Source organism: Podarcis melisellensis (assembly GCF_964234715.1).
Source record: "Podarcis melisellensis genome assembly, chromosome: 9".
Classification (NCBI taxonomy): domain Eukaryota; kingdom Metazoa; phylum Chordata; class Lepidosauria; order Squamata; family Lacertidae; genus Podarcis; species Podarcis melisellensis.
The window spans coordinates 20651136-20675223 of record NC_138541.1 but is presented as its reverse complement, the minus strand read 5'-3'; the positions used below and the strand labels follow the sequence as shown (position 1 = coordinate 20675223).

General features: G+C 43.3%; 1 protein-coding gene across 2 annotated transcripts in view; it reads left to right on the top strand.

Annotated features, from left to right (window-relative positions):
* The window catches only part of EMCN (endomucin), a 41066-nt gene extending 34815 nt beyond the window's left edge, over window positions 1-6251 (top strand). Inside the window, exons 11-14 of one of the 2 annotated variants that reach the window (XM_081925396.1) lie at window positions 756-817; window positions 4083-4161; window positions 4701-4777; window positions 5898-6251. In XM_081925396.1, coding sequence (XP_081781522.1) covers window positions 756-817; window positions 4083-4161; window positions 4701-4728 — 169 coding nt within the window. In that variant the 3' untranslated portion in view covers window positions 4729-4777; window positions 5898-6251. The remainder of the gene's footprint in view (window positions 1-755; window positions 818-4082; window positions 4162-4700; window positions 4778-5897) is intronic. The other variant, XM_081925397.1, reaches the window with a different exon arrangement.
* Window positions 6252-24088: the final 17837 nt, after the last annotated feature.

The window sequence follows — 24088 nt, the reverse complement described above, 5'->3', positions numbered from 1 at the left end:
CAGGTGGACTTCCTGGAGAGGTTTGGCACATTCCTCTGCTGCTGACCCAAATACCAAGCTATACTCTCTAACTACAATAAAATTCTTGACAACTTTTTTCAGCTCACTGTTACCTCTGGAAGATCTCTTTCAAACTTTTTCAAACAGTATTTGCCAAATAGTATTATGGATTTAGTCCGTTTGGCTATTCTTTCAGACAGAGTTGGTTTTTCCAAAACTCTACTGTCCCTATCTGGTTCAGAGAATGCGGTTGCTGCTTACAATAACATAGAGAGTATTCACCTTGAAAATGCATTGATACAGAACCTGTTTCCTTCACAAGGGGTACTTCTAGACTCTTGCTGTTTGGGGGCAATATTCAACCGTAGATTGGCAGATTAAGGTTGCACAATTAAAGTTGATTCCATGCTCTTGAGCAACAAATCTATCCCTCCCTCCCCCCAAAAACTGATTATTTTTTTTCTGATAAGGAAAAATACACTGAAAAGTGTGAGATAACTATTGTTCGATGCAACATCCAGCTCTGTCCCAGAAGGTGCAGGTGTCCTCAGTGGCCAGGAGTTTCTTTTACCAACTTCAGTTGGTAAGACAGTCCTGGCCATTCCTGTATTGGAATAACTTGACCACAGTCTTATTTATTTAAATACAGTATTTATGTACTGCTTGGATCGGCTAAATTGAATCCTCTTCTAGAAATGTACTCTGTCCCCCTCGTGCTTTAAATGTCTCCAAACACCTTCAACATCTCCCAACAGAGCCCCATCGGATAAAGAGAATGTGAAGCTTATTTCTGTGAAGACAACTTCTCCAGAAAATGGTAAGTCATGATTGCTCATCACTGCCTATACAGTGGTACCTTGGGTTACAGATGCTTCAGGTTACAGACACTTCAGGTTACAGACTCCGCTAACCCAGAAATAGTACCTCGGGTTAAGAACTCTGCTTCAGGATGAGAACAGAAATTGTGTGGCAGCGGCAGGAGGCCCCATTAGCTAAAGTGGTACCTCAGGTTAAGAACAGTTTCAGGTTAAGAACGGACCTCCAGAACGAATTCAGTTCTTAACCTGAGGTACCACTGTACTGGGAACTAGCAAATAGTAAAAGGTGGGTTTCTTTAAAAATGGTTAAGTTTAAAGGAAACATCTTTTTTTCTATTACCATTTCTATTAGACGTCATAGTTGGCCTGGGCATGAAAAGAGTGTACCCTTGTGGCACTCGGGGCAGAGTCCCATGTGACACAAATTTGCATTAAATTTGCATATTCTAAATTATGGGTATAAGTGCCTCCGCTGGGTGAATAGAGTCTCACCCAGTAAGTTTCTTAAAAGCTACAGAATGGGGCGAGAGGTTTGGAGCACAGCTCAAAAAACCTGAAGCTCAGCCCCTCTAACAATGCCCACAGCACATCCTCACCATGCCCAGCGCACCTCTGAGGCTCCCCATTACAGGGGAAAAGCAGTCATACTTTTCTCTATTTACTTACCATTACAATCCCTCCCCTCTATGGCTGGCCCTACAATGAGTCAGAGTGAATCTGCTGCCTCAGGTGGGTGCATGCTGTGGGAGGGGACGCCATCTTGCCCTTCTCCTGAGGAGACAAAATATATTGGGCCAGCCCTGCTCCTTCCTTCCATTACAGAACTCAAGTAGGTATATAACAGGAGCGAGGCAGCAGTAAATCATGTCATGCAAGTTGGAGTTCACTCTTTATAAGCAAAAACACGACATGCACAGGAGTGTTAGGCCTCATGAGCACAGCAACTCATATTCAGTAGGTCTTGCCCTCATGAAGCAGTTGCTAAGACTGAAGGCCCCTGTCTCCCCACAGCTGCCTAAGTCCCTTCCTTGCTTGGATTTTTTTTCCAAGCAATCAGAGTCTGTGTCTGTGCATCGCCCATCTCTCCTCCACCCTTTTCATGGCACTCCTGGTTCTGGGAGACAAGGGGGAAGGGGAGACACCTGTGACTCTTCACCAGCCTGATTCATCTCTGCCTTTTGGCCTCTCTCCTCCCATCCTCCTGCTTCAGTTTCTGCCTCTGATTTAGGATCTCTTTCTGCCACAGACTTTCCCAGCTCACTAAGCCCTGTTGCCTCCTCAGCTTCCAACACCTGCTCCGAGTCTTCTCACCTCTTTGATGACCCACCAGCACTCCCCAGGCTCTGAGCCTTCTTCCCTTGGGCGTTCCCCAGCTGGTTCCTCCTACCATTCCTCTGTGTCCAACCAGTACAAGACAATATACCTGTGGTTCTCAGGGACTCACTCACCCCTGCACTGACCAGACCCACACCTGAGCTCCAGCAAGATGGTTCCTTCAGACCAGACCCTAAGATTGATTATCCCACTAAAAAATCCCTAATAAAGCCTTCCCAAAATTCTAGGATTCAGTGGAACGCAGTTCAAAAAACACTACTATAGAGTTATCAAAGTATTCCTCTTAGCCTTGGTGATGTCTAACTTGCAGCAACAGGAGAATCACACTGACAGATTCTTTATTTTTTTAGGAAATTGGGAATGAGCTTCTAATGCCTCTGGGAGCTTCTGAATCTTCCACCTTGGCTCTGAGTCCTCTTTTTGCAGAGCAAAAGCTTGATAAACTCGTTACTGAACAATGTTGTGTGCATACTATATTTGGAAGAGAACTGAGTCATAACCACTCGAGAAACATTATTTTTCCCCGCTTCCCTCTCACACACCAGCTAATTTGATTCATATTTAATACACTTTGCAGCTGAATTTTCAGAAGTTTAATACCTTTTCAGCTCACACATATTTCCATAAGTATAAAATCCACTTTTGCCTTTCAGGTCCTATAGAATGTTGAGGGGTTTTTTTTCAGGAAAAGAGCTTGAAAGTGAAGGTTCTTCTCCTTCTAAATCCTCCTTGGATGTTCCTTTTTCATATGTGTAATCACATTCACCTTTATCTGTGTCTTCTGAAGGAGTGAGGCTAATTTTTTGAGATCTGTACACAACCCAGGTCAAAGCAGTTCAATAACAGCAGGAAATTCACAGAAAGATGGGCAACTGCCCAAAAGGTACAGCTTAGTTCTGTGCTGAAGTGTAGATTTAACACATAATCATGGTTTAAGAAAACTTAACCATGGTTATGGGTTATCTCTGCTCTGGTTCACACAGTTACTGCTTGACTTGGGATGCGAATGAAATTTGATTCAGTTCTCATGCAAAGGTGATCTTTACATCCACATTTCCCAAAGCAAAGCACGAACCAAAACACAACCATGCTCTGAAATTCGCACTTCTCTGAATTTGGCAGTGCTATTCTCCCACCATACTAGGGTAAATAAGCACAACAACATGCATGTATTTATGAAAATAGAACACACAAATGTTAGGAGAAATTGCTTTGCAAGATATATTAGGCAAAATTGCATATTAGGAGAAATTAGCGTAAAAATGATGGTGAATTTTCATGATGACTTTTTAAAAAATCACTAGAAATGTGGAGAACTGAACTTCAGATTAGAGGTATTAGAAATGAAGAGAAAAATTACAGATATATTTTTGGCATAACATAGACTATTGACCCTGTCAGTCATCTTTGAGTGATGGCACATCTAGTACCTGTTTTATATTCAAGACAGTGAATTAACTGTGCACTGTCCCCAGTGCACAGTCCATCCTCTCTCTTTTTTCCTTGATCTGGGGAATGGGGAGAACTCTTGCAGGACTGCACTAAGAGCCCTGACAGAAAGCTCCATAAAACCTTGTTAATACACCAGTGATGTTACCAATATCTGTTTGGGGCCTGAATTCCTTAACTGTGAATCAATAGACAGCGCAATGCCTTTGTAAGCATAATAAGCACCCTACTGGATCAGACCAAAGGCCTATCTAGGCCAGCATTCTGTTTTCACTATGGCCAACCAGATGGGTCTACAAGCAGGATGTTAGCACAATAACATTTTTCTGCTCATGATCTGTAGCCTCTGGCATTCTGTATGCTGATGGTGCTAAGCAGATTTGGTTTTCACCTAATATAGTTTAGTAAGATTTTGTATTATGCTTTACATCTCCGATATATATCTACTCCCCATTAACATTTATTTTCCTTCTGGGCCAGGAATGTCCAGTTTCTTGAATCTTTCCTCATATGACTTGCCTTTAGGCATGTCATTACCTTTGGAGCCCTTCAAACCAATGTGAGTACTCCCATTGGTTACAAGATCTCAGGCAAGGTCCATGCATTTGACTGTGTGCTTAGAAATTTGGTCTAAATTGATGCCATGAAGGTTGGGCTTAAGTTACTTCCAGAAGACATTTACCGTGGTGGTGGAATATATATGTGTGTGTGTAGAGCTACATCAGGGGAAGCCAATGTGGTGAGACCTCCAGATGCAGTGGACCACAACTCCCATCAGCCCCAGCTAGCATCACAAACTATAAGTGATGATGGGAGTTGTAGCCCAAAACATATCTCTGAGCTACCTATACTTGGGAAAAGATAAACCTTTGCCCCCCCTTTTTTGGAACTACAAATGAGTAGCTGAACTCATTTCTAATTATGCATCTATATGCAATGCAGACATACTAGATTAATATGTGGGCCACATTTCTCTGGATAGCTCTCATTTCTCTGGCTCTCCTCCACTGACTGCAATGGCCTATGGCTAATACAGCAAATTCTGGTGTGATTACGCCTTTGTGCCCTATTAATTGACATGCACTTCCTGTTTCTTAGGCGATCAGGCTACTCAAGGGAAGAATAGAACTCGGCAGCAGAATGATTCGTCTTCTTCGCACCTTGGCAACAAACGGGTATGTTCAAGACCTTCCATTTGCTAAACATGGCCTTGATATTTCTTTTTTTTTTTTTTAGTGCTAATCAAATTTTTTCGCTGGGAAAGGCAGAGAACCCTTTTCTTAGATAAACCTTCAAAGGGTTTGGAGCAAATTCTGCTATGGATTCCTGAACTACAATGGCAAAGTGGATATGGTGCCATTTGGAGCTTTGGAGCATCGGGATTTATAAGCCCTGGAGAGAGAAAATGGAAGGTTGTTTATGGAAGTTTTAGGTAGAATCTGGCCAGAATTTAACTTGGGCCTCATAAGACACTGCATAAAGGTAACATGGCACCTCCCAGCTGTATCATGAAGCAGAATACTTCAGCTGAGACCATCAAACAACGAGTTTCTTCACTCCCACTGGCAATGGCATGGGTGTGAATCACAGGTGGAGGAATTCAAAGTGTGATGACCCACCCAACTTATGCAATGAATTTTTTGCAGTACATCCAGGAGGTAGAAAACTTGCCACCAGAAGACAGTTTGTCATGATGTAGGTCAGGGATGTCCAACCAATTAACCACAACAGGTCGATCCCCGGATGGTCACGGTCTATCTTGGTCAATCACAGGAAGAGAAAAACAGGGTTGAAAGGGTTGCCCCCTGCGCTTTGTTCCTCTGTTGCGTCAAATGGGCAGTCTTCAATCATCTGTTGCCGATGAGTTTGCATACAGAAGTACTCATTACTGCTGCATTGTGGTTTAAATTTGCAAAAAAAACACCCAAAAAAGCTCAACAACTTTGGCCTTATACTGGGAGTAGATCACAGTCTCTTGGGTTGGACGTGCCTAGTGTAGGTAATGTCTCAACTGGTTCTTAGGTTGTGGTTAGGAAGGACTTGGCTTCTACGTTCACTTGTCCTAGAGATGTTAAGATAAGATAGAGTGGTGGGAATTTACATCTCTCCAAAGTACTGCCCATATCTGCAAATGAACCAACTCCATCTAAGAATTTAAGCTTTATAACTGCAGCTTGATACAACAGGGCTCATTTTGTTTTAGCATCCTAAAAGCAGCCTAGCTGACCTTCCTTTTATGGACCCAGAATAATCTTTCTGGAATAAATAACCCTGTGTAACATTACCGTGTTTTAGGTGTGAAGACATCCTGTTTCATGAATTCCTCCTGGAAGGAGTCACTCACCAAAGCAGACATTCCAATGGAGCAAGGTGGATTCATGGCGTCTCCATATCTACAGACAGAATGTGCACACTTACTTCATAATAGTTTTATCTACAAATTGCCACTTTCCCCCCTTATATGCCTGCTGTTTTTATATTTTTTTATAGTGGCTCTGTTAACTGGTGTATAGTACATATTTATTGATTTCCCCGTATGTAAAAGCACTGAAATGTTCACATTTTATAATACTAATGTCAAATCGATATTTGACTGTTGGTGAGAAATTCTGTATAAATAAAAAATGTTCTGCCTGTAAAGGGGGGAAAGTTAATACATTTTCTTGTACTTCCAGTTTTTCAAAAATACTCATACCACATGGAGGGCTTTGTGTAGGCAGAACTGCACACTGGTGTCCTAACTTTCCATCCATAAAAGGAAGGAGTTTGTGGAATGGAGCTTTCCAACCACTCCCTTCCCTTTGCAGTTCCCCGTGCCCCCAGAAAACTCTGCTCCCAGTGGTTGGGGAAGAGCCAATGTGGTGTAGTGGTTAAGAGCGGTAGACTCGTAATCTGGTGAACCGGGTTCGCGTCTCCACTCCTCCACATGCAGCTGCTGGGTGACCTTGGGCTAGTCACACTTCTTTGAAGTCACTCAGCCTCACTCACCTCACAGAGTGTTTGTTGTGGGGGAGGAAGGGAAAAGAGAATGTTAGGCGCTTTGAGACTCCTTCAGGTAGTGATAAAGCGGGATATCAAATCCAAACTCCTCCTCCTCCTCCTCTTCTTCTTCTTCTTCTTCTTCTTCTTCTTCTTCTTCAGAAAGCTGTGTGATCTGTGGCAGAGTACCACATACGGAGTGTGTGTTTGCAGGGGAGAATTTCCCCCCTGCTTTACTTGAACTTCAAGCACATATCTAATTCTTCAGATAATGACCTGCTTCACATATCACATACGGTAAACCAGAGTTTAAAAATAAGCCATGGTTTATTGTGAACTAGCAACATGCTGGGTGCATCCTACTCAAAAAAGTTTCCATGGCACTGCTCTCCCACTGCTGCTATGCTGTGGATGAAGCAGGCCAAATTCTGCCTTATCATGTCATCCATACCTGTACTGATGGTTAGTTTCCCCTCAAACAAATCATGAGCGGTAACAAAGGTTCATAGTTTGTTTGGAGGAAACAAAGTATGAGCTCAGGTTTTGATAACACGACAAGCCAGACTATGGCTTGGTTTATCTGTGGCATGGCGGCAGCAGGAGTGGGGAAGAACTTCCACAGGGAAAGCGCACGCTGCCTCATCGCATGAAACCATTGTTTACAGTATTTAAAACTATGGCACAATGCAGGATTGGAGATCCTGCGGCCATCAATATGTTGCTGGACCACAACTCCCATCATCCTTCATTGTTGGCCATGGTGGCTGCAGTGGCTGAGGTTGATGGCAGTTGGAGCCTAACAACAACTTGAGGGTTACAGTTACCTCAGTCCAGGTTTTACATGATTTGTCAGCTGTGCCGATATCACAAATGGTTGCAGTTCCTTCGATAAAGCTTTCCAAAGCTCGAGCTCATTAAAGCTTATCTGTTCCCAGTGGCTGATGAGAGACTGACATTCCTTGCTATTTGATCGAATGAAAATGCCACAGACAAGTCTTTGGAACGCAGCGATGCTGTGCTTCATTTTCCAAGGGCAAAGGTGGAAAAATGACCTTTTGAACTAATAGACCCAGGCATGCTGGATTCTAAAGCTGTCATCTGCTGTGTCTGCTCCACCCAGAGGAGGTGCACAGTTCCTGGTGTTACCACATTCGTTATTCTTTAAAATTATAAAGTTTCTGTAAGCTTGGGGGTAATACATTAGTTTTATTTACTTATATATGGCAGGAACAAAAAAAAGATGTACAGAGATCCATGTGAATGCAATAAATCAAATGTGCAAATTGTGCATCAAAGCCATGAGATGGGATATAAATGCATTAAAAATAGAGTATTGGAGAAATTGAGGAGGTGCTGAGTAGGCTCCTAAGCTTGGGTTCCACTTGGGGCTTTCTTAAATTAACAGCATTATTTAGCTATTTATACCATATTTCCCTCATATGAATTAGACCAGAGTAGTTCACACCCAGGAATGCAGGTGGCGCTGTGGGTTAAACCAGTGTTTCCCAACCTTTTTTGGGCAAAGGCACACTTGTTTCATGAAAAAAATCTTGAGGCACACCACCATTAGAAAATGTTTAAAAAATTAACTGTGTGCCTATATTGACTATATATAAAGTAACTCTCTTTAATAGGCATCAAATAAACACAAAGAAAGTATTTTATAATTACTTTATTATGAAATACGACGCACCTACTTTTTTTGGGGGGGGGAAATAAAGGAAAAAATTTTTTCCTTTATTTCCCCCCCCCCAAACCAGGTCGGGGAACAGTGGGATGGCGGTGCTGCGCCTCCCCGCTGTCCCCCGAGCTTGTGGGGCTGGCCCATGTCTGCCTGGCGCGAGGGGCGCTCTGCTTCAGGGCGCCCCGCGCGTCGGGCGGCAGGCTACAGTCCGCAGCATGGGGAACCCTCTGTTTCAGGGTGCTCCGCGCTGCCAGCTGCCGCCCGCAAGCCTTGCGCTCTCGGGGGGAGATCCCCCGGGTGCGCAAGGCTGGCCAACACCAGCGCGGAGCACGGGGCGTCCTCCGAAGGGCGCCCCGTGCTCCGCGCTGCCAGCTGCCGCCCGCAAGCCTTGCGCTCTCGGGGGGAGATCCCCCGGGTGCGCAAGGCTTGCTGGCACCAGCGCGGAGCACGGGGCGTCCTCCGAAGGGCGCCCCGTGCTCCGCGCTGCCGGCTGCCGTCCGCAAGCCTTGCTCCCGCCGCCCGACTCGCCCGCCTCCCTCCCACGGCACACCAGGCAACGTCTCGCGGCACACTAGTGTGCCGCGGAACACTGGTTGGGAAACACTGGGTTAAACCACAGAGCCTAGGACTTGCCGATCAGAAGGCCGGCAGATCGAATCCCCATGACGGGGTGAGCTCCCGTTGCTCGGTCCCTGCTCCTGCCAACCTAGCAGTTCGAAAGCACATCAAAGTGCTGGTAGATAAATAGGTACCGCTCCGGCAGGAAGGTAAACACATTTCCATGTGCTGCTCTAGTTTGCCAGAAGCGGCTTAGTCATGCTGGCTACATGACCCAGAAGCTGTATGCCGGCTTCCTCGGCCAGTAAGGCGAGATGAGCACCGCAACCCCAGAGTCAGCCACGACTGGACCTAACAGTCAGGGGTCCCTTTACCTTTTAGTTCACACCCACACATATTTGAATTTGTTCACGAGGAGCACATTTGGTTGCTGATTTTAAATATGGACCGGGCATATGTAGTAGTGGGCATGGAAAGGGGAGCAGAAGGACCAGAGGTGACTAGCATTAGATGAAGGTTGAATTCTTCATGTGTCCATCTACTTAAATAAAAGATGGGGCACTTTGGACGACTGGTGTGTGTGGAAAGTTTCTTCTGCATCTCCCCCCTTATCAGTTCATGAGGGGGGGATTGCATTTGAACATTAGCAGGGGGAGAGAAAATCCTGAAGCAAATCTCATGGGCTAGGTACATAGGTTTTGTTGTGCTTATTTTAAATTTGAGGTGGCTGAGGAGAGTTTTGTCAGTGCCCTGAGAAACAGGAGGGGAAACAAAGGATTACCGTATTTGCAGAGGATGGGGGGGGGGGTTATATTGTTGAGAACTGCCCTGAGACCTGAGGGTATACGGTGGTATACAAATTTAAATAATAACAACAGCAATTTATGAGGGCAGCTTTCGGCACAGCACCACCCCTGAAACTCCTGGTAATCTTCTTCAGCCTTCCCACTTGTGGACTTTTAAACCTGGATCCAGATTCTGCAATGCAGGTAAATATTTGATAATGAGTGCTGTATGGGAGGCAGAACTGGTTAAGACTTCAACTCTCTTGTCATTATGAGAAAGGTTAAGCCTCCTGGTTTTATAATCGCCCAAACCTGCCTCATTGCTTTCGAAATTGAGAAGTGAGGATGATTTATTGTGCTGGAAATTCCTTATCCTCTGTTGCTTTTCAGCTTAGTTGTCACTGAGCTTCTTACAAATCTCACATAAAGGGCACGGATGTGGCAATTTGCAAATGCTTGAAGGTAATCCCTATAGTTTTATCTACACTTTCAGCTAACTTTGTTGTCTGCTGCAAGCATTATGCAAACAAGGATACAAAATCGGAAAGATTTCTCACTCAGAACTGAACAGATTATCTCAACAGAAGCCAAACCTTATTTAAGGGATTATACTTGAAGAAGGATAAATAAATATTAGATGTTTTTAAATAGAGCTGCTCCAGAAAGCCAGCAACCATTGTGTTCAGGTAGGATATTGGGAGTTTTCTGTTGTATCTAAATATTGCTACAAAAATTCTGGTATACTTAATCTAATCCACAGTACTTTCCTTGTAAGCATCTCAAAGTTTTTCAATAGGTTCATGTTGTATCAATACTATTCTCTGCTATTATGGTATATTTTTTTACTCTGTACTAGAATCCTTTCAAACCAGCCTATCCTCTCCCATTATGCTGAACCCTGCAGTGTTATTTTTACCTTAACATTGAACATGCACTTATAAAGACATCACATCACAAACCCAGGAAGGTACTATAACAAATAATATTTTTGGGTTAAAGTAATTCAGTACACCAGGCAAAAGCAGGGCTTTAAAGGATCAGAAGGAGATTTTGGGCCCCTTTGCACTACACATTTAAAGCATCATCATACTGCATTAAACAGGCATGGCTTCCCCCAAAGAATTATGGGAACTGTAGTTTATCAAGGGAACTGAACATTGATAAGAGACTCGTATTCCTTCAAAGGAATTTCTGCCATTTGGAGAATTTGCACAAACATCCCATTCTCACTTTTTCTACCCAGGCACCCCCCCCCCAAAAAAACCCCAGACATCCCAGAAAATGTTTCTGTACATGTGCAGCGGGAAAGTTTATGTTGTTAATTCATTTTTCCCGGGCTGAGTGTCATATAAAGAGGCACCAGGATAAGAAATTAATCCCTGGCTGTATCTGTGTATGACAATGACCTAAGATGATCATATTTCCTAGAGTAACTCTAGGAGGAAAAAGTAAAGGCTTTACCTTTCCAATTCTGCATACATGTCTTTTGGTTCACAAAGGTGAACCACCCCAATATGAATATGCCCTCCACATCAGCCTTCCCTACACCAGAGATCCTGCAAGGCTTAGCTGTTGAACCAAGATACAGACATCTAAATTAAGTCAATAAAACCCCCATTATTGCTGTTGGGGTGGGAAAACGGAGATGGGAAATTATGAAGTCTTATTAAATGTTTGCTCAGGCAAACTCACTTTGCTGCACATTTGCATACCATTTTCATCCCAAGGTGCCAGGCATTTCGCAGATATGCAAAACCTGCATGCTAAATGTTTGTGTCATGCCAGAGATATAAAAAAGACAGGGCAGTATTTTTTAAAGAGCAACCATGACAGCGAAATTCATTGCTTTCTGTGCAATTGCTTGCCAACTTCCTGCACATACTTTTTTCCTAGCCGTAAAAGTAGCAGCCATTTGCAGTCTTTTGATGCAGGACCCAAAATGGATTACAGAATGTGTATTGTTCATGCTCCTTCCTTCATTCTCTTTCTTAACAGGCCTAAGCATAGCCATCAATCTCATTAGTACCTCCTCCTCAACCCTGCCATATAACAATACTAAAAGCTTATTGACAGTCTCATTAACAAATGGGTTAAGGAGTGTCTGTGTGTGTGTGTGTGTGTGTGTGTGTGTGTTCATTTCATTGTGAAGTGAAACGGCTTGTAATGGCCTTGAACGTATTTTCTGGTGTGTCGTTTTTCCTCTCTTGCCTTCTGCATTGATAACATTCAGAAAGACACAGGGCAATCTGCTGTTTCCAAGTGAATACTGGTGACAGCCTTATGTTCATGTCAGTTAATCTTCCAATGAATGAGAACCTGTAATCTCGGCAGGGCATGGGCTTTCTTTGAAAACTGAGTTATTGGCGGGCCAACCTGAAGATGCTCTCGCTAAACACTAGATGGTGCAGTGTGCGGGCTCTGACCTTTAGTTTGCAGGAATTGCTGGTAACTGCTGGTAAAGTAACTGGAACTGAGCATTTTACCATTATTTCTATCTAAGCATATTCTAGCCTTGTGGCAAGGGAGATGTGATTATTTCTAATTTGTCATTCATCATATTTATGCATTTGAGGTAATTTGATGAATGGCAATATTGGTGAAGAACCTGCCTTATAATGAGTCATATGAACAGTCCCATCTAGTTTGGTAATGTGTACAACAAGCAGCAAATTTACAGGGTTATGGGCAGTGGGGGAGACCTTTGTTTCAGCAGCACCTTGCTGCTAGCGAAGTGCTTTGTAGCTGCAAGTTTGGGCATTCAAAGCACCAAATGGTGCCATCATTGCGAGATCAGGTGATTGACAGATGGGTGGTCCCACATTCTATCAAGGCTAATCCTGATAAGGATCTGGCCCATGGAGTCAAAGGGTTTTCCCACCCCTGCAACAGATGCTCGAGAAACAACATTAGTAAATAAATTTTCTTTTTCTGTGCATAATATCTGCATGAAATCCCAGGATCATAGACTTGGAAAGGCTCCAAAAGGTCAAGTAGTTCAATCCTCTACTTATGCAGGATATCCCTTACTACAAGAGTGACCATCCAGCCTCTGCTTCAAAACCTCGAGAAAAATATGTACAAATACTCAAGCTGAATAGGGAGATGTACACTGACAACAACAAGGTAGACAACACCGAATTCCCTAAAAGCAATAGCATTTAGCCCTCCTAAGAATCTATTTGACTGCTAGGTACACTAAAGCAGGCTTCTACAACCTTGGTCCTCCAGATGTTTTGAGACTACAATTCCCATCATCCCTGACCACTGGTCCTGCTAGCTAGGGATCATGGGAGTTGTAGGCCAAAAACATATGGAGGGCTGAGGTTGAGGAAGACTGCACTAAAGGGTAACTCCTTCCTCCTTCCTCCTTCCTCCTTCCTCCTTCCTCCTTCCTCCTTCCTCCTTCCTCCTTCCTCCTTCCTCCTTCCTCCTTCCCTAGCTGAAATCAAATTTCATATTTCATATTTTGTAAAATATTTCTATCCTGCTTTATGTCAACCAATATCCGTGTAGGGTACCTCTTCCACAAAATAGTTAATTCAATGCAACTGAGCCACATGAAATTACGATCGACAATAATATCAGCTACCAGGAAGATCAGAAATCAGCTACCAAGCAGAAGGGATTTGCTTAGCTATTCCCTTTGGCACCCACCCAAAGAAGCAGTAGGGCATCTTATATCTAATAGCCGCCAGCCAGCAAATACTGTTAATCAAGCGATCAACCTTGACACAAGAGGTCTGCCATAAAGCCACAGCTCTATATGCGTGCATCCTTGGAAGTATGCACCACAGGACTAACGGTGATGACTTGTGCATGAATATGCATGGGATCATGGTTGCATACAGACTGAATGTGTAGTAAGCTGATTGAGAGCATACTTTTTCCTATCAAAAGTTACATGTAGTGCAAATAAGGTCTTTCTCCATTGATAATCCTTTACTCGGTTCAGCTTGATTCATTCATGGGGGTTTTAATATACCATTCCAGAAAGTATTTCCTGATCTTAAGAAGTACCCTATTGCTAAGATCACTTCAGAGAAAGGTCTTTGCAATAATAAGGCATCTGCTTCAGGGATATGTTCCGCTATCTCGGTGACATCTGTTGCAAACCGATAATCCTGTTTTATATCGCATACTGGTTTCTCCACATTACTTGATTCTCCCCCTTTGGTTTTGAATTTTATTTTATTTTTACAGTCAGGCAAAAGAAAAATGTTCAAGCCTCCAATGAACTTAAGCTCCATGCTTAACGCATGGAGGCCTGGCCTCCAGCATTTGTTTGTCAACCTCAGAAAGAACATTTATAGGGCAATCCTATCACCGTTGACTCAGAAATGAGTGCCATAGAATTAAATGGGGCTGACTCACAGGGAAGCTGCTGTCTTATTCTCCAGCAGACCTCTCCTGTCTTTGTAAATAAGCTGTAACCATTGTGTGATAAGAAGCAAATGGTCTAAAGTTGGTCTTTGTCTCACTTGCATGCTACCTGGAAATATGAACTAGCTGAAAGAGGCAACCCCCTACCATTATGCAGGGGGGCAATCTCTATAACATATTTAAAGTAATTGCTAATCCTGCCCCCAAATATTACTCATTTCCAGTATGTCAATGATTTCACTTAGGGCAAACCCTTCCAGGGCACCTCATGTACATTGTTAAAAACATAGGGTGGTAAGCAACACCACACCTGCTCAGAGTAGACCCATTGAAGTTAATAGGTATTACCAACTTAGGTTCATTCTGTTATGTATTAAGATTAGTGGCAGTTCTCTGTTATGTATTAAGATTAGTGGCAGTTCTCACTCAGGACCACCAGTATGTAAATGAAGGATTGAAAGCTGTCGCTCCTGATTGGTTAGCTAGTTGTAAGTTGTTACTGTTTCAAGTTACTTAGTATTATATAAAGCAGCCAGCTAGGCTGCAGTCAGTCTGATTCCAGGAGCAGTTCTAACTGCTTCAATAAAGAGCTGTGAATCCAACAGAGCTGTGTCCTTCGTCCATCTTTCCCACTATTCAACACATTCACTTCAATGGGTCTAATCCAAGTAGGATATAGTTGAATACAACCCATTACAATTTAAACAGTATCTTCACCATTTTTTACAAGAGGATAGAATCTGGATGAGTAGTTGGGGTTGTGTGCTCAAGCTTGAAAAACTTCCATTCGCTTTCAACCTTTGTTGAAGCTGGTTGCTGTCTGTGAACTCTCTGGGCTCTGCACACGAGCGCTACAGCTTTTAGTTTATTAGCTATCTCTGGCTGATTTTGGAGTATTTCCCCTTTTCCATCAGGGATAATGCCTTCTGAAAGTGTCCATCTAAAATGCTTAAATTGGTCTTCAATATGTTCTTCCGGGGCATCGCGGAGTTTTCATTTCATACTTTTATTCATGCCCGTCATTAGAAATTATACACCATTGTGCTGCAGTGAAAGAGAGAGCACTTAAAGGAAATGATAGATCTGACTTCTTGTGTAAAAATGGAAGGAGCTTGTCTGCTGCTGCTGCTGCAAAAAAAAAAAAACGTTCATTCTCAAGAAGACGTGTGTCTCCCCTTCATTTCTCTAAAAGGCATGGTTTGTCTAGACTTCCTCCACAACAAATCAAGCTGAAACAACCAGATGAGGGATTTAGAGATATCTTTCAGAGCAAGAGCTGGATAAGATTCTGCATGCCCCATGGGCTCTGCAACACAGGGCCCTTCCCAGGAGCTAACTGGATTAGCCAGCTGACCTTGGCAGAGGTGCAGGGACTGGGAGTGGACCTGAGAGAGAACCTTCTCACTCTGGTCTACTACTAGAGCATAAACTGAATGCTCCTATGGGGCTGACTTCGGTCAGTATTGATGGGATAGCTCATTTGATAGAGCATGAGACTCTTGATCTTAGGATTGTAGGTTCAAGCCCCACATGGGGCATAATCATCATCATCATCATCTATTATATGTAACTCACCCATCTGGCTGGGTTTCCCCAGCCACTCTGGGCGGCTTCCAACAAAGATTAAAAATACATAAAAATGTCACACATTAAAAACTTCCCTGAACAGGGCTACCTTAAGATGTCTTCTAAATGTCAGGTAGTTGTTTATCTCTTTGACATCTGATGGGAGGGCATTCCACAGGGCGGGTGCCACTACCGAGAAGGCCCTTTGCCTGGTTCCCTGTAGCTTTGCTTCTCACAGCGAGGGAACTGCCAGAAGGCCCTCGGAACTGGACCTCAGTGTCTTGGCAGGATGATGGGGGTGAAGACGCTCCTTCAGATATACTGGGCCGAGGCTGTTTAGGGCTTTAAAGGTCAGCACCAACACTTTGAATTGTGCTCGGAAGATTCCTGCATTGCAGGAAGTTGGACTAGATGGCCCTTGTGGTTCCTTCCAGCTATACAATTCTATGATTCTATAATACTGATACTACATGCTGGCATAGAACTCTCAGAAGGGAAAACGGAACCCCCCCCCCATACACACACACAAAATGCTGACCAACAAACCTCGAAATTACCAGGCTGATTTCAAATCAAGCCAAAGACCTTCACCGGTCACTGATGTTTCCCAAAAATGTTCACATATTCTAAGTGGGAAGTGTTCAGAAAAAGGAAGGGGTTGCTGGTATGCCCTAATATTTTTCTCCAAGGGTCTTTAATTATGTTCAGATGAGACTCCAGACCCATTCGGTTTTCAGCAGCAGCTTCAGGAATAGGATCATTAATAGGCTGTTGGTATTCAGAGCCAACATTAAATCTAGCCAAGTGGTAGCCATTATGCAAATGCATTCCGCCTTTGCTTATCCTGGTCTGATGTGCAAATTGGCTGTTTCTCTGCACTTTTGAAGCTGCATTAATTATTCTAGAATATATACAAACAGCATATCTGATGGATTGCACCAAAGAGTTATAGGCAGCATTAAGGATCTGAACATTGTGAAAGATTTAAATTCACCTGTGCTCCTCAGACTGTGCAGAATGCAGGGGAGGAAGTGGGCGTGGGAGAAAAGGAAAATTCCCTTAACTGGAGAGTCAGAATAATGATCTGCAACTGTGAAAATACAAATCCCAGACCATGGAGGAGAGATGCAACATATGGACCACAGCTCAGTAGTAGAGTACATGCTTTGCACGCCCCAGATTCAATGCTCGGCATCTCCAGGTAGAGTTGCCTGAAATCCCATCCTGAACACCTTGAGGATTGCTGCCAGTTAGTTAAAAAATACTGAGCTAGTTGTAGCAAGTTACTACAAGGCAGTTCTCAGCAATCTGATGCCCTCCAGTTGTTTTGGACTACAACTCCCATCAGCCAGGGCAACTGTAGAGTAACAAAGGAAATGGAGCCACTTCCCCTTTCACAATGAAAACAGTTTTCCCCATTCATTGAGCTCTCTGATTTTCTGTGCATGTGCATTTGTACTCAGTTGCTCCACATCATGGGTTGTTGTTTTTTGAGAAACTATTTTCCAGTAGCACTGTTATAATTCCCACTTACAACTGGGTTTTTGACAAAATTTAACAGCAGTCAAGAGTACCACGTTGCCTCTTTGGGTGCATCCAGGTAGGAGTTTTGAGGGGTGGTTTATTCATGTTGAGCGTGCATCTCCCCATTCTGTACCTATACAGCCACAACTACATCCCAAAATGCTCCCCTATCTTTCCAGGTCATTAGCTCTGCAAAGTGGTGATGCTAGAAGGCCAATGTTCACAGCAGATATTGTACTGGGGCCTGTAAAAAGAGATACCCATATCCACTCTATTTACTTCCTCAGTTCCTGCCGTCTAGTGCGGGACAAGTACTGAGCCAACACTATGATAAGCTGCAAAGCTTTTTGTTTTATTTATTTTTTAAAAAATATTTAATTGACTACACCGTGACTGTAATAAAAGATGAAGCAGAGGATGATTTATCTCTGCAACAGCTTTCACAATGTGGAACTATTGATTGTTGTATGTGAAAGAAATTTTCAATTAAATTTCTCATCCTCTAGCCTTGGCTGCTGATTTAGAAGAAATGGCTTGTCGTTCTGTTGATGAAACAGCTGTTTTTCAGCCAGCTGGAGCCTGAAGTTGCTGGCAAGAGTTCCCCAAACAGATAATCACAGTTCCGTGGCAGAGAGGTAGCATAGTGTGGCTTTCCTCCACATTCACAGAATAGGGCTTTCTCAACTCACCCTTCACTCTATAATGCTCCGCAGCCCCTCATCTGCTCCTGGGGCTCTGGGGGCTCTGGGAAATGGAGCGGGGAACTGTATATGGAAGGAGGGGCTCCAATGAATGCAGGAGGAATGCAACTTCACCTCCAAAGAAGAAACGGACCCACTCCCTGGTCCATACCATGTGAGGCCATGGGCACCAGAATCTTGAGCTCCAAAAAGATGCTTCTGCTGTCAGATTTTGGTGGCTTGACCACAGACCCTTAGGGAGATCAAGAGAACCCAGAGGAGAGATCACCACAGCTGGAAACCTTGAAGGATCCCACAACTGCAGAAGGCCATGAGACTTGAACCAGCAGTTTCCAGGCAATGGCTACCTAGCCTTGCTCTAAAACTCAGCCAGTTGCTTCAGGATCTCACTGAGAAAAGTTGGGTGTCTATCTGTAGCAATCTCTGTGATCCTGAGCATTCTCACCTTGAGCTCTCTCCAAGGTGCTGATTTTGTCTAAGTTTCCTTTTGAGAGCCTGCCTGAGGAACGGAGAGCTACCAACCACTCCTTGCTAAGGCAATCACCCCTCCATGGTGGGGGGCATCTCTGCAGACACATCCAAGTTTAAGAGTTCAAATCTCAGATTACTCTGAACTCACAAATGGAGGATTAGCCAAGCCTATGTCCCTATTCCGAGTAGGTAGTTTGATATTATTGGCCCACAGGCATTTAATGATTCCTGGGAAAGTGTTGGCAAAACACTTTGAGCAATCAGCAAATTGCTATAGAAATGCATATGATTTTTGTTGTTTTATCTCACACATACCAACAAAGCTGCAGATGAGCAATTAGAGTCCATGCAGACCAGCATTTTTAGCGCTGTCTACCTAGATTCAGAAATGTCTCTTCCCTTCTTCCACGTTTTCTCAAGGGAAAGCTGATTCAGGCATGAACTTCTTTTGCAGTTCTTCTAAAGTTCTATTGTCAAGCAGAAGGGCAGGATCAGAAAAGGAGAAAAGATATCCCACAGGAAAATTGTTAACCAGCACAGCAAAAAAAAAGATGTTACCTAGTGGCAGATCTGTGTTACAAGCATATATCGGTATTATAGAAGTTTAGCTGCTTGGGATTAACCCTCCCAAAAATTGGGAACTGTAGTTTTGCAAGAATGGTGAAGAATTCCTTATCAGATATTCCTACCCTCTCAGAATTATAGTTCCTCAGATTTCCTAGGGAGATGAAATTATTGTTAAACAAATTTAAGTCTGTGGTACACATATATGCTATATCAGGCATCCCCAAACTCAGCCCTCCAGATGTTTTGGGACTACAATTCCCATCATCCCTGACCACTGGTCCTGTTAGCTAGGGATGCTGGGAGTTGTAGTCCCAAAACATCTGGAGGGCTGAGTTTGGGGGTGCCTGTAGCTGCTACGTCTTTCCCAGTCCTCTTGCCACTTCAGCTGTTAAGTGTTTACAGGGCAGAAGCAGGATTGACCCAGCTGCAATTTGATACCAGCAGCAGTGCTAACTTGGCAGTCTGTCAATATGTGTAGGATCAGCCACAATTCTCATGTCCAGTATTCAGGAACCTAATTTTAGTCTTGTTGATTTTATACCAATGAAACCTACTCAAAGCCGCATTTTTTATGGCTTAACCACAAGTCACACTTAAAGTAGTACTGTTGACTTGTAAAGTAGGCTGTTTGTTCTCAGAATAACCTTTCAGTACTTCTAATGCCACTGAGGTCTTAGAAATTCCCTGCAAGTGTATTTGTACACAGTCACCCTGCTTCATGCTTTTTGTAGTCTAAAGAGTGCAAACAGCCATTACTACCATGCATATGTATTTTGCTCACTAGCAATTAGTTAATAAACAGGTATGAAATTAAGTTCCAACTAAGAGAGGAGATATCGTGGTTAAACAATTTAGGGGTCTTTCAAAGGGCAGGATTGTTGCATAGAAACAGGCTTTCCACTTACAAATGTTTCTTGAAATGTTACCATATTTCAAAAGCAGCACATGATACTCAAAACAGTGTAGAGAGAAACGCTCTCATTTGGGGCATGTGATTCACACTAAGTCTTTTTAAAACCAGCCCAAATGGAGGGGGCAATTTAAACTCATGTCAATAACCTGAAAATTAACACAAATAACAAAAGCTTAAATCCAACCCAAAGCTGAATGATCCTTCACAATCTCATATTTTACTATCAAATTTTGAAATTCAAATCTCAAATTTCAGTATTTAAAGATTGTTACATACTGGTATGAAAATCGAGCATTTGAATATGACTTGTTCGCCATTGCAGGATGTATCTGCATAGAGGCAGCATAGCTTTGTGACTGCAGTTACAAATCGACAAATAATAATAATAATAATAATAATAATAATAATAATAATAATAATAATAATAATTTATTATTTATACCCCGCGCATCTGGCTGAGTCTCCCCAGCCACTCTGGGCAGCTTCCAATTGAGTGTTAAAAACAATACAGCATCAAATATTAAAAACTTCCCTAAACAGGGCTGCCTTCAGATGTCTTTTAAAGATAAGATAGCTGATTATTTCCTTCACATCTGATGGGAGGGCGGGTGCCACTACCAAGAAGGCCCTCTGTCTGGTTCCCTGTAACCTCACATCTCGCAATGAGGGAACTGCCAGAAGGCCCTCGGTGCTGGATCTCAGTGTCCAAAGGGATGTTTTTGGCATTATTATTATTATCATCATTATCATTATCATTTTCTCTGGATCCTGATTCTGAAAAAGTTCTTCCATTTCTCTCCCTCTCCTGCTGCCCCTCGAATTTTCTGTAAGGCATTAATGATGCCCAAGCAAATAGATGCATTTTTCTTGTCCTCGTACAAGATCTTAAAAAGCAACTATGAAAACCAGCCAAATCCCATCATCTTCCACATCTTAGTTGTTTAAGCCATCAAGCCAGAGACCGAAAAGGAGCCACCTACAGCCACCTACCACTGTTTGGCCAAGCTGCAAAGTACGATAAAAATAGCACAGCAAATTTCAGTAATAAGAGATGCCTGTAGCAGCAGGTGGGCTGGGGATTTGTTTTGCCCTCAGCATCTTTGGCAGGGCTCTTGAAAATTAAACTGAAACATGAGCTACAACACGGTGTAGTAGTAAATACTAACCAGGAATAAACAATCCTGCAGCCTGCAGAAAAGTTTGACAGTTTCCTTGCAAAAGAGGTTCCTTGCTGCAAAAGATGTCCATAGCGGAATGACTCTCTCTCATTTATTTCTTTAGTTATTCATTAAATTTATATTCCACCCTCCCTCCCAACAGAGCCCATGGTGGCAAACAAAGTGAGAAAATGATAAAACCGTATGAAAAGCATTTCTAATACAGATGAAGACCGAGGAAAACCTCAGCTTAAAAGGCCTGTTGGAAAAGGAAGGTTTTCAATAAGTGCCAAAAAGACATCAGAATACAAAAAGGCAGGTTATAAACGTAATCATAAATCAACAACTCCTTAAAAGAAGAGTTTGGATTTGGTATCCCGCTTTATCACTACCCGAAGGAGTCTCAAAGCGGCTAACATTCTCCTTTCCCTTCTTCCCCCACAACAAACACTCTGTGAGGTGAGTGGGGCTGAGAGACTTCAGAGAAGTGTGACTGGCCCAAGGTCACCCAGCAGCTGCATGTGGAGGAGCAGGGAATCGAACCCGGTTCACCAGATTACGAGTCCACCGCTCTTAACCACTACACCACACTGGCTCTCACTTGGGCTGTAATCCTATGCACACTTACCTATTGAACTCAGCAGGACTTGCTACTGAGTAGACGTGTGTGTAGCTCTGATCAATGACACACCACTAGCAGCTTCCTAAGAACATTATAGAATACATTTCCACCAATTCCTATGGGTCAGGGCAAGGGGAATGGTTATCCTATCTTATGCACAGCATAGTAGCCTAATGAGAACATTATTTTAAAAAACTTCCCTCGACTGGGCTGCCTTCAGATGTCTTCTAAAAGTTGTATAGTCACTTATCTCCCTGGTTTGAGGGGTTGCATAACTCCATACCCTCCACCATTTCTCCACTGAAAGTAAGGACGTCTTAAAGAAAAGCAGTACATTCCAGGATCAAATAAGAAACAGGGACATCTGCTGTAAATTCAAGTCTGTGCCTGGAAAACAGGGACACTGGGAGGGTCTGCGGATTAAAAATTTAAACTGAAACTTTCCAGGTCCAAATCTTGCCCTATTATTTGTTTTATTTATTTGTTTTCATCATTTTTATACTGCCTCAATATCGTCCACCACCCAGAAGCTCTCCCCCCCCAAAAAAAAGAAACAGGAAAAAGAAACTATTCAGGTATGTTATATTAATAACAAGTCTCTCTGGGATTATGGAGGTCATTTGGCCACACCAATTTTGAGATACAACTCCCCAGAGGGTTGACCATGGGTCAATGTGTGTCTCTTGGCCTGAAAACGGTTACCCACCCCTTATATTAGGGGGACCAGATGCTGAGGTTTTCACTTTGAACCATATCAATACCCAAAACACAGAGCAAAATACAGATCTCAAAACAGCATCTGGCTGCTTCTCTTAAAAAATAAAATACTGTAAATAAACAAACCGCACCTGCTCTGGCTGCATCATTATACACCAGATTTGTTTTAATGCCTGCTAAATTATGTAAAATGAAGCCAATTAAGATATACAGTAGGAAAGATCTAGTTTGCATATCGTTCCGTCCAGAGTAGCTGGTGTGAGAGAGGCTTGGAAACTGGGAAAGATTAATTCGAATATATATATTTTCTTTTTTTATTTGCTGAAGCCATGGGGGGCGGCATGCATGGAGTAAAGTATAAAGAGCAGATAAGTACCAATGAACAAAAGGGGTTGAGTCAGACACATTCTAGTGGTTTTATTGGGTCTTAGGCCCCATCTGCAATATACATTTAAAGCAGGATCATACCACTTTAATCAGTCATAGCGCTACCCAAAGAACACTGAGGGCTGTAGTTTGTTATGGATGCTGAATACTGTTGGGAAACCCTCATAGAGCCACAATTCCTAAAGTTCCCTGGGAGGAAGGATTGATAAACAACTGGAAATTGTAGCTCTCTGAAGGCAATAAAGGTAAAGGTAAAGGGACTCCTGACCATTAGGTCCAGTCGTGACCGACTCGGGTTGCGGCACTCATCTCACTTTATTGGCTGAGGGAGCCAGCGTACAGCATGACTAAGCCGCTTCTGGCAAACCAGAGCAGCGCACAGAAACGGCGTTTACCTTCCCGCCGGAGCGGTACCTATTTATCTACTTGCACTTTTGATGTGCTTCCGAACTGCTAGGTTGGCAGGAGCAGGGGCCGAGCAACGGGAGCTCACCCCATCGCAGGGATTCGAACTGCTGACCTTCCGATCGGCAAGTCCTAGGCTCTGTGGTTTAACCCACAGTGCCACCCGCGTCCCTGTCTCTGAAGGCAATAGGGGTCTCCTAACAATTCTTGACAAACTGCAGCTCTCAGGATTCTTTGCATAGTATTCTATGGCAGCTTACAAATTGTATAACAATGCTATAAATATATAGTGTTGATATCTAGAGATGGCATAAACCTATCCTCCTTGGGGTGAGCCAAGCTGGGTGTGGGTGTCAATATCCCTTGTAACAATTAAATTTCCCAGGGCTGCTCACTGGCGGGTCACATGGCAAAGCACCAGGCATAAGTGTAGGCATTTCCCAGCCTTCTCTCCTTCTTCCTGCTTGCTGCTTGAATGGCAGCAGTGGTCAGGTGTGTAATAGGGAGGCAGGGACATCCTGAGTTGGAAGAAAGAGCTTGGGGTTGAATAGATAAAGGAGGTTGTGTATTGCATATGTGTGGCGGAAGACAGAATGCTTCTCCAAGCTCACAGGAAATCCAGCCCGTAAAATAATGATGACAGCTTAAGTCAACCTGGTACCCTCCAGGTGTTTTCGACTACAACTCCCATCAGCCCCAGGATGGTTTACTGGCTGGGGATGATCTGGGGGGCACCAGGTTGGCAAAGGTTGAATTATGAGGTCCTCATGCTTGCATCATATCTGAGGCTGCTTTACAAGCTTCCAAGGTTCTTATTTCTGAGGTACTTTTCTTCGGTGACTTCACTAGGAAATACATGTTTCAGTGACACCCGTACTCATGATGAACTCTGGCTTAGTTGGGGCCAAATATCAGTTTTCACCATTGCTTGTCTATAGGCCTGATGAATTCATATATAGTGCTGTAAACATCCCATTGTAACGTTGTGTTGACTAATTGTCCCCTCCTAATACAAACAATACAAAGGCTCCAATACTTTGGCCACCTCATGAGAAGAAAAGACTCCCTGG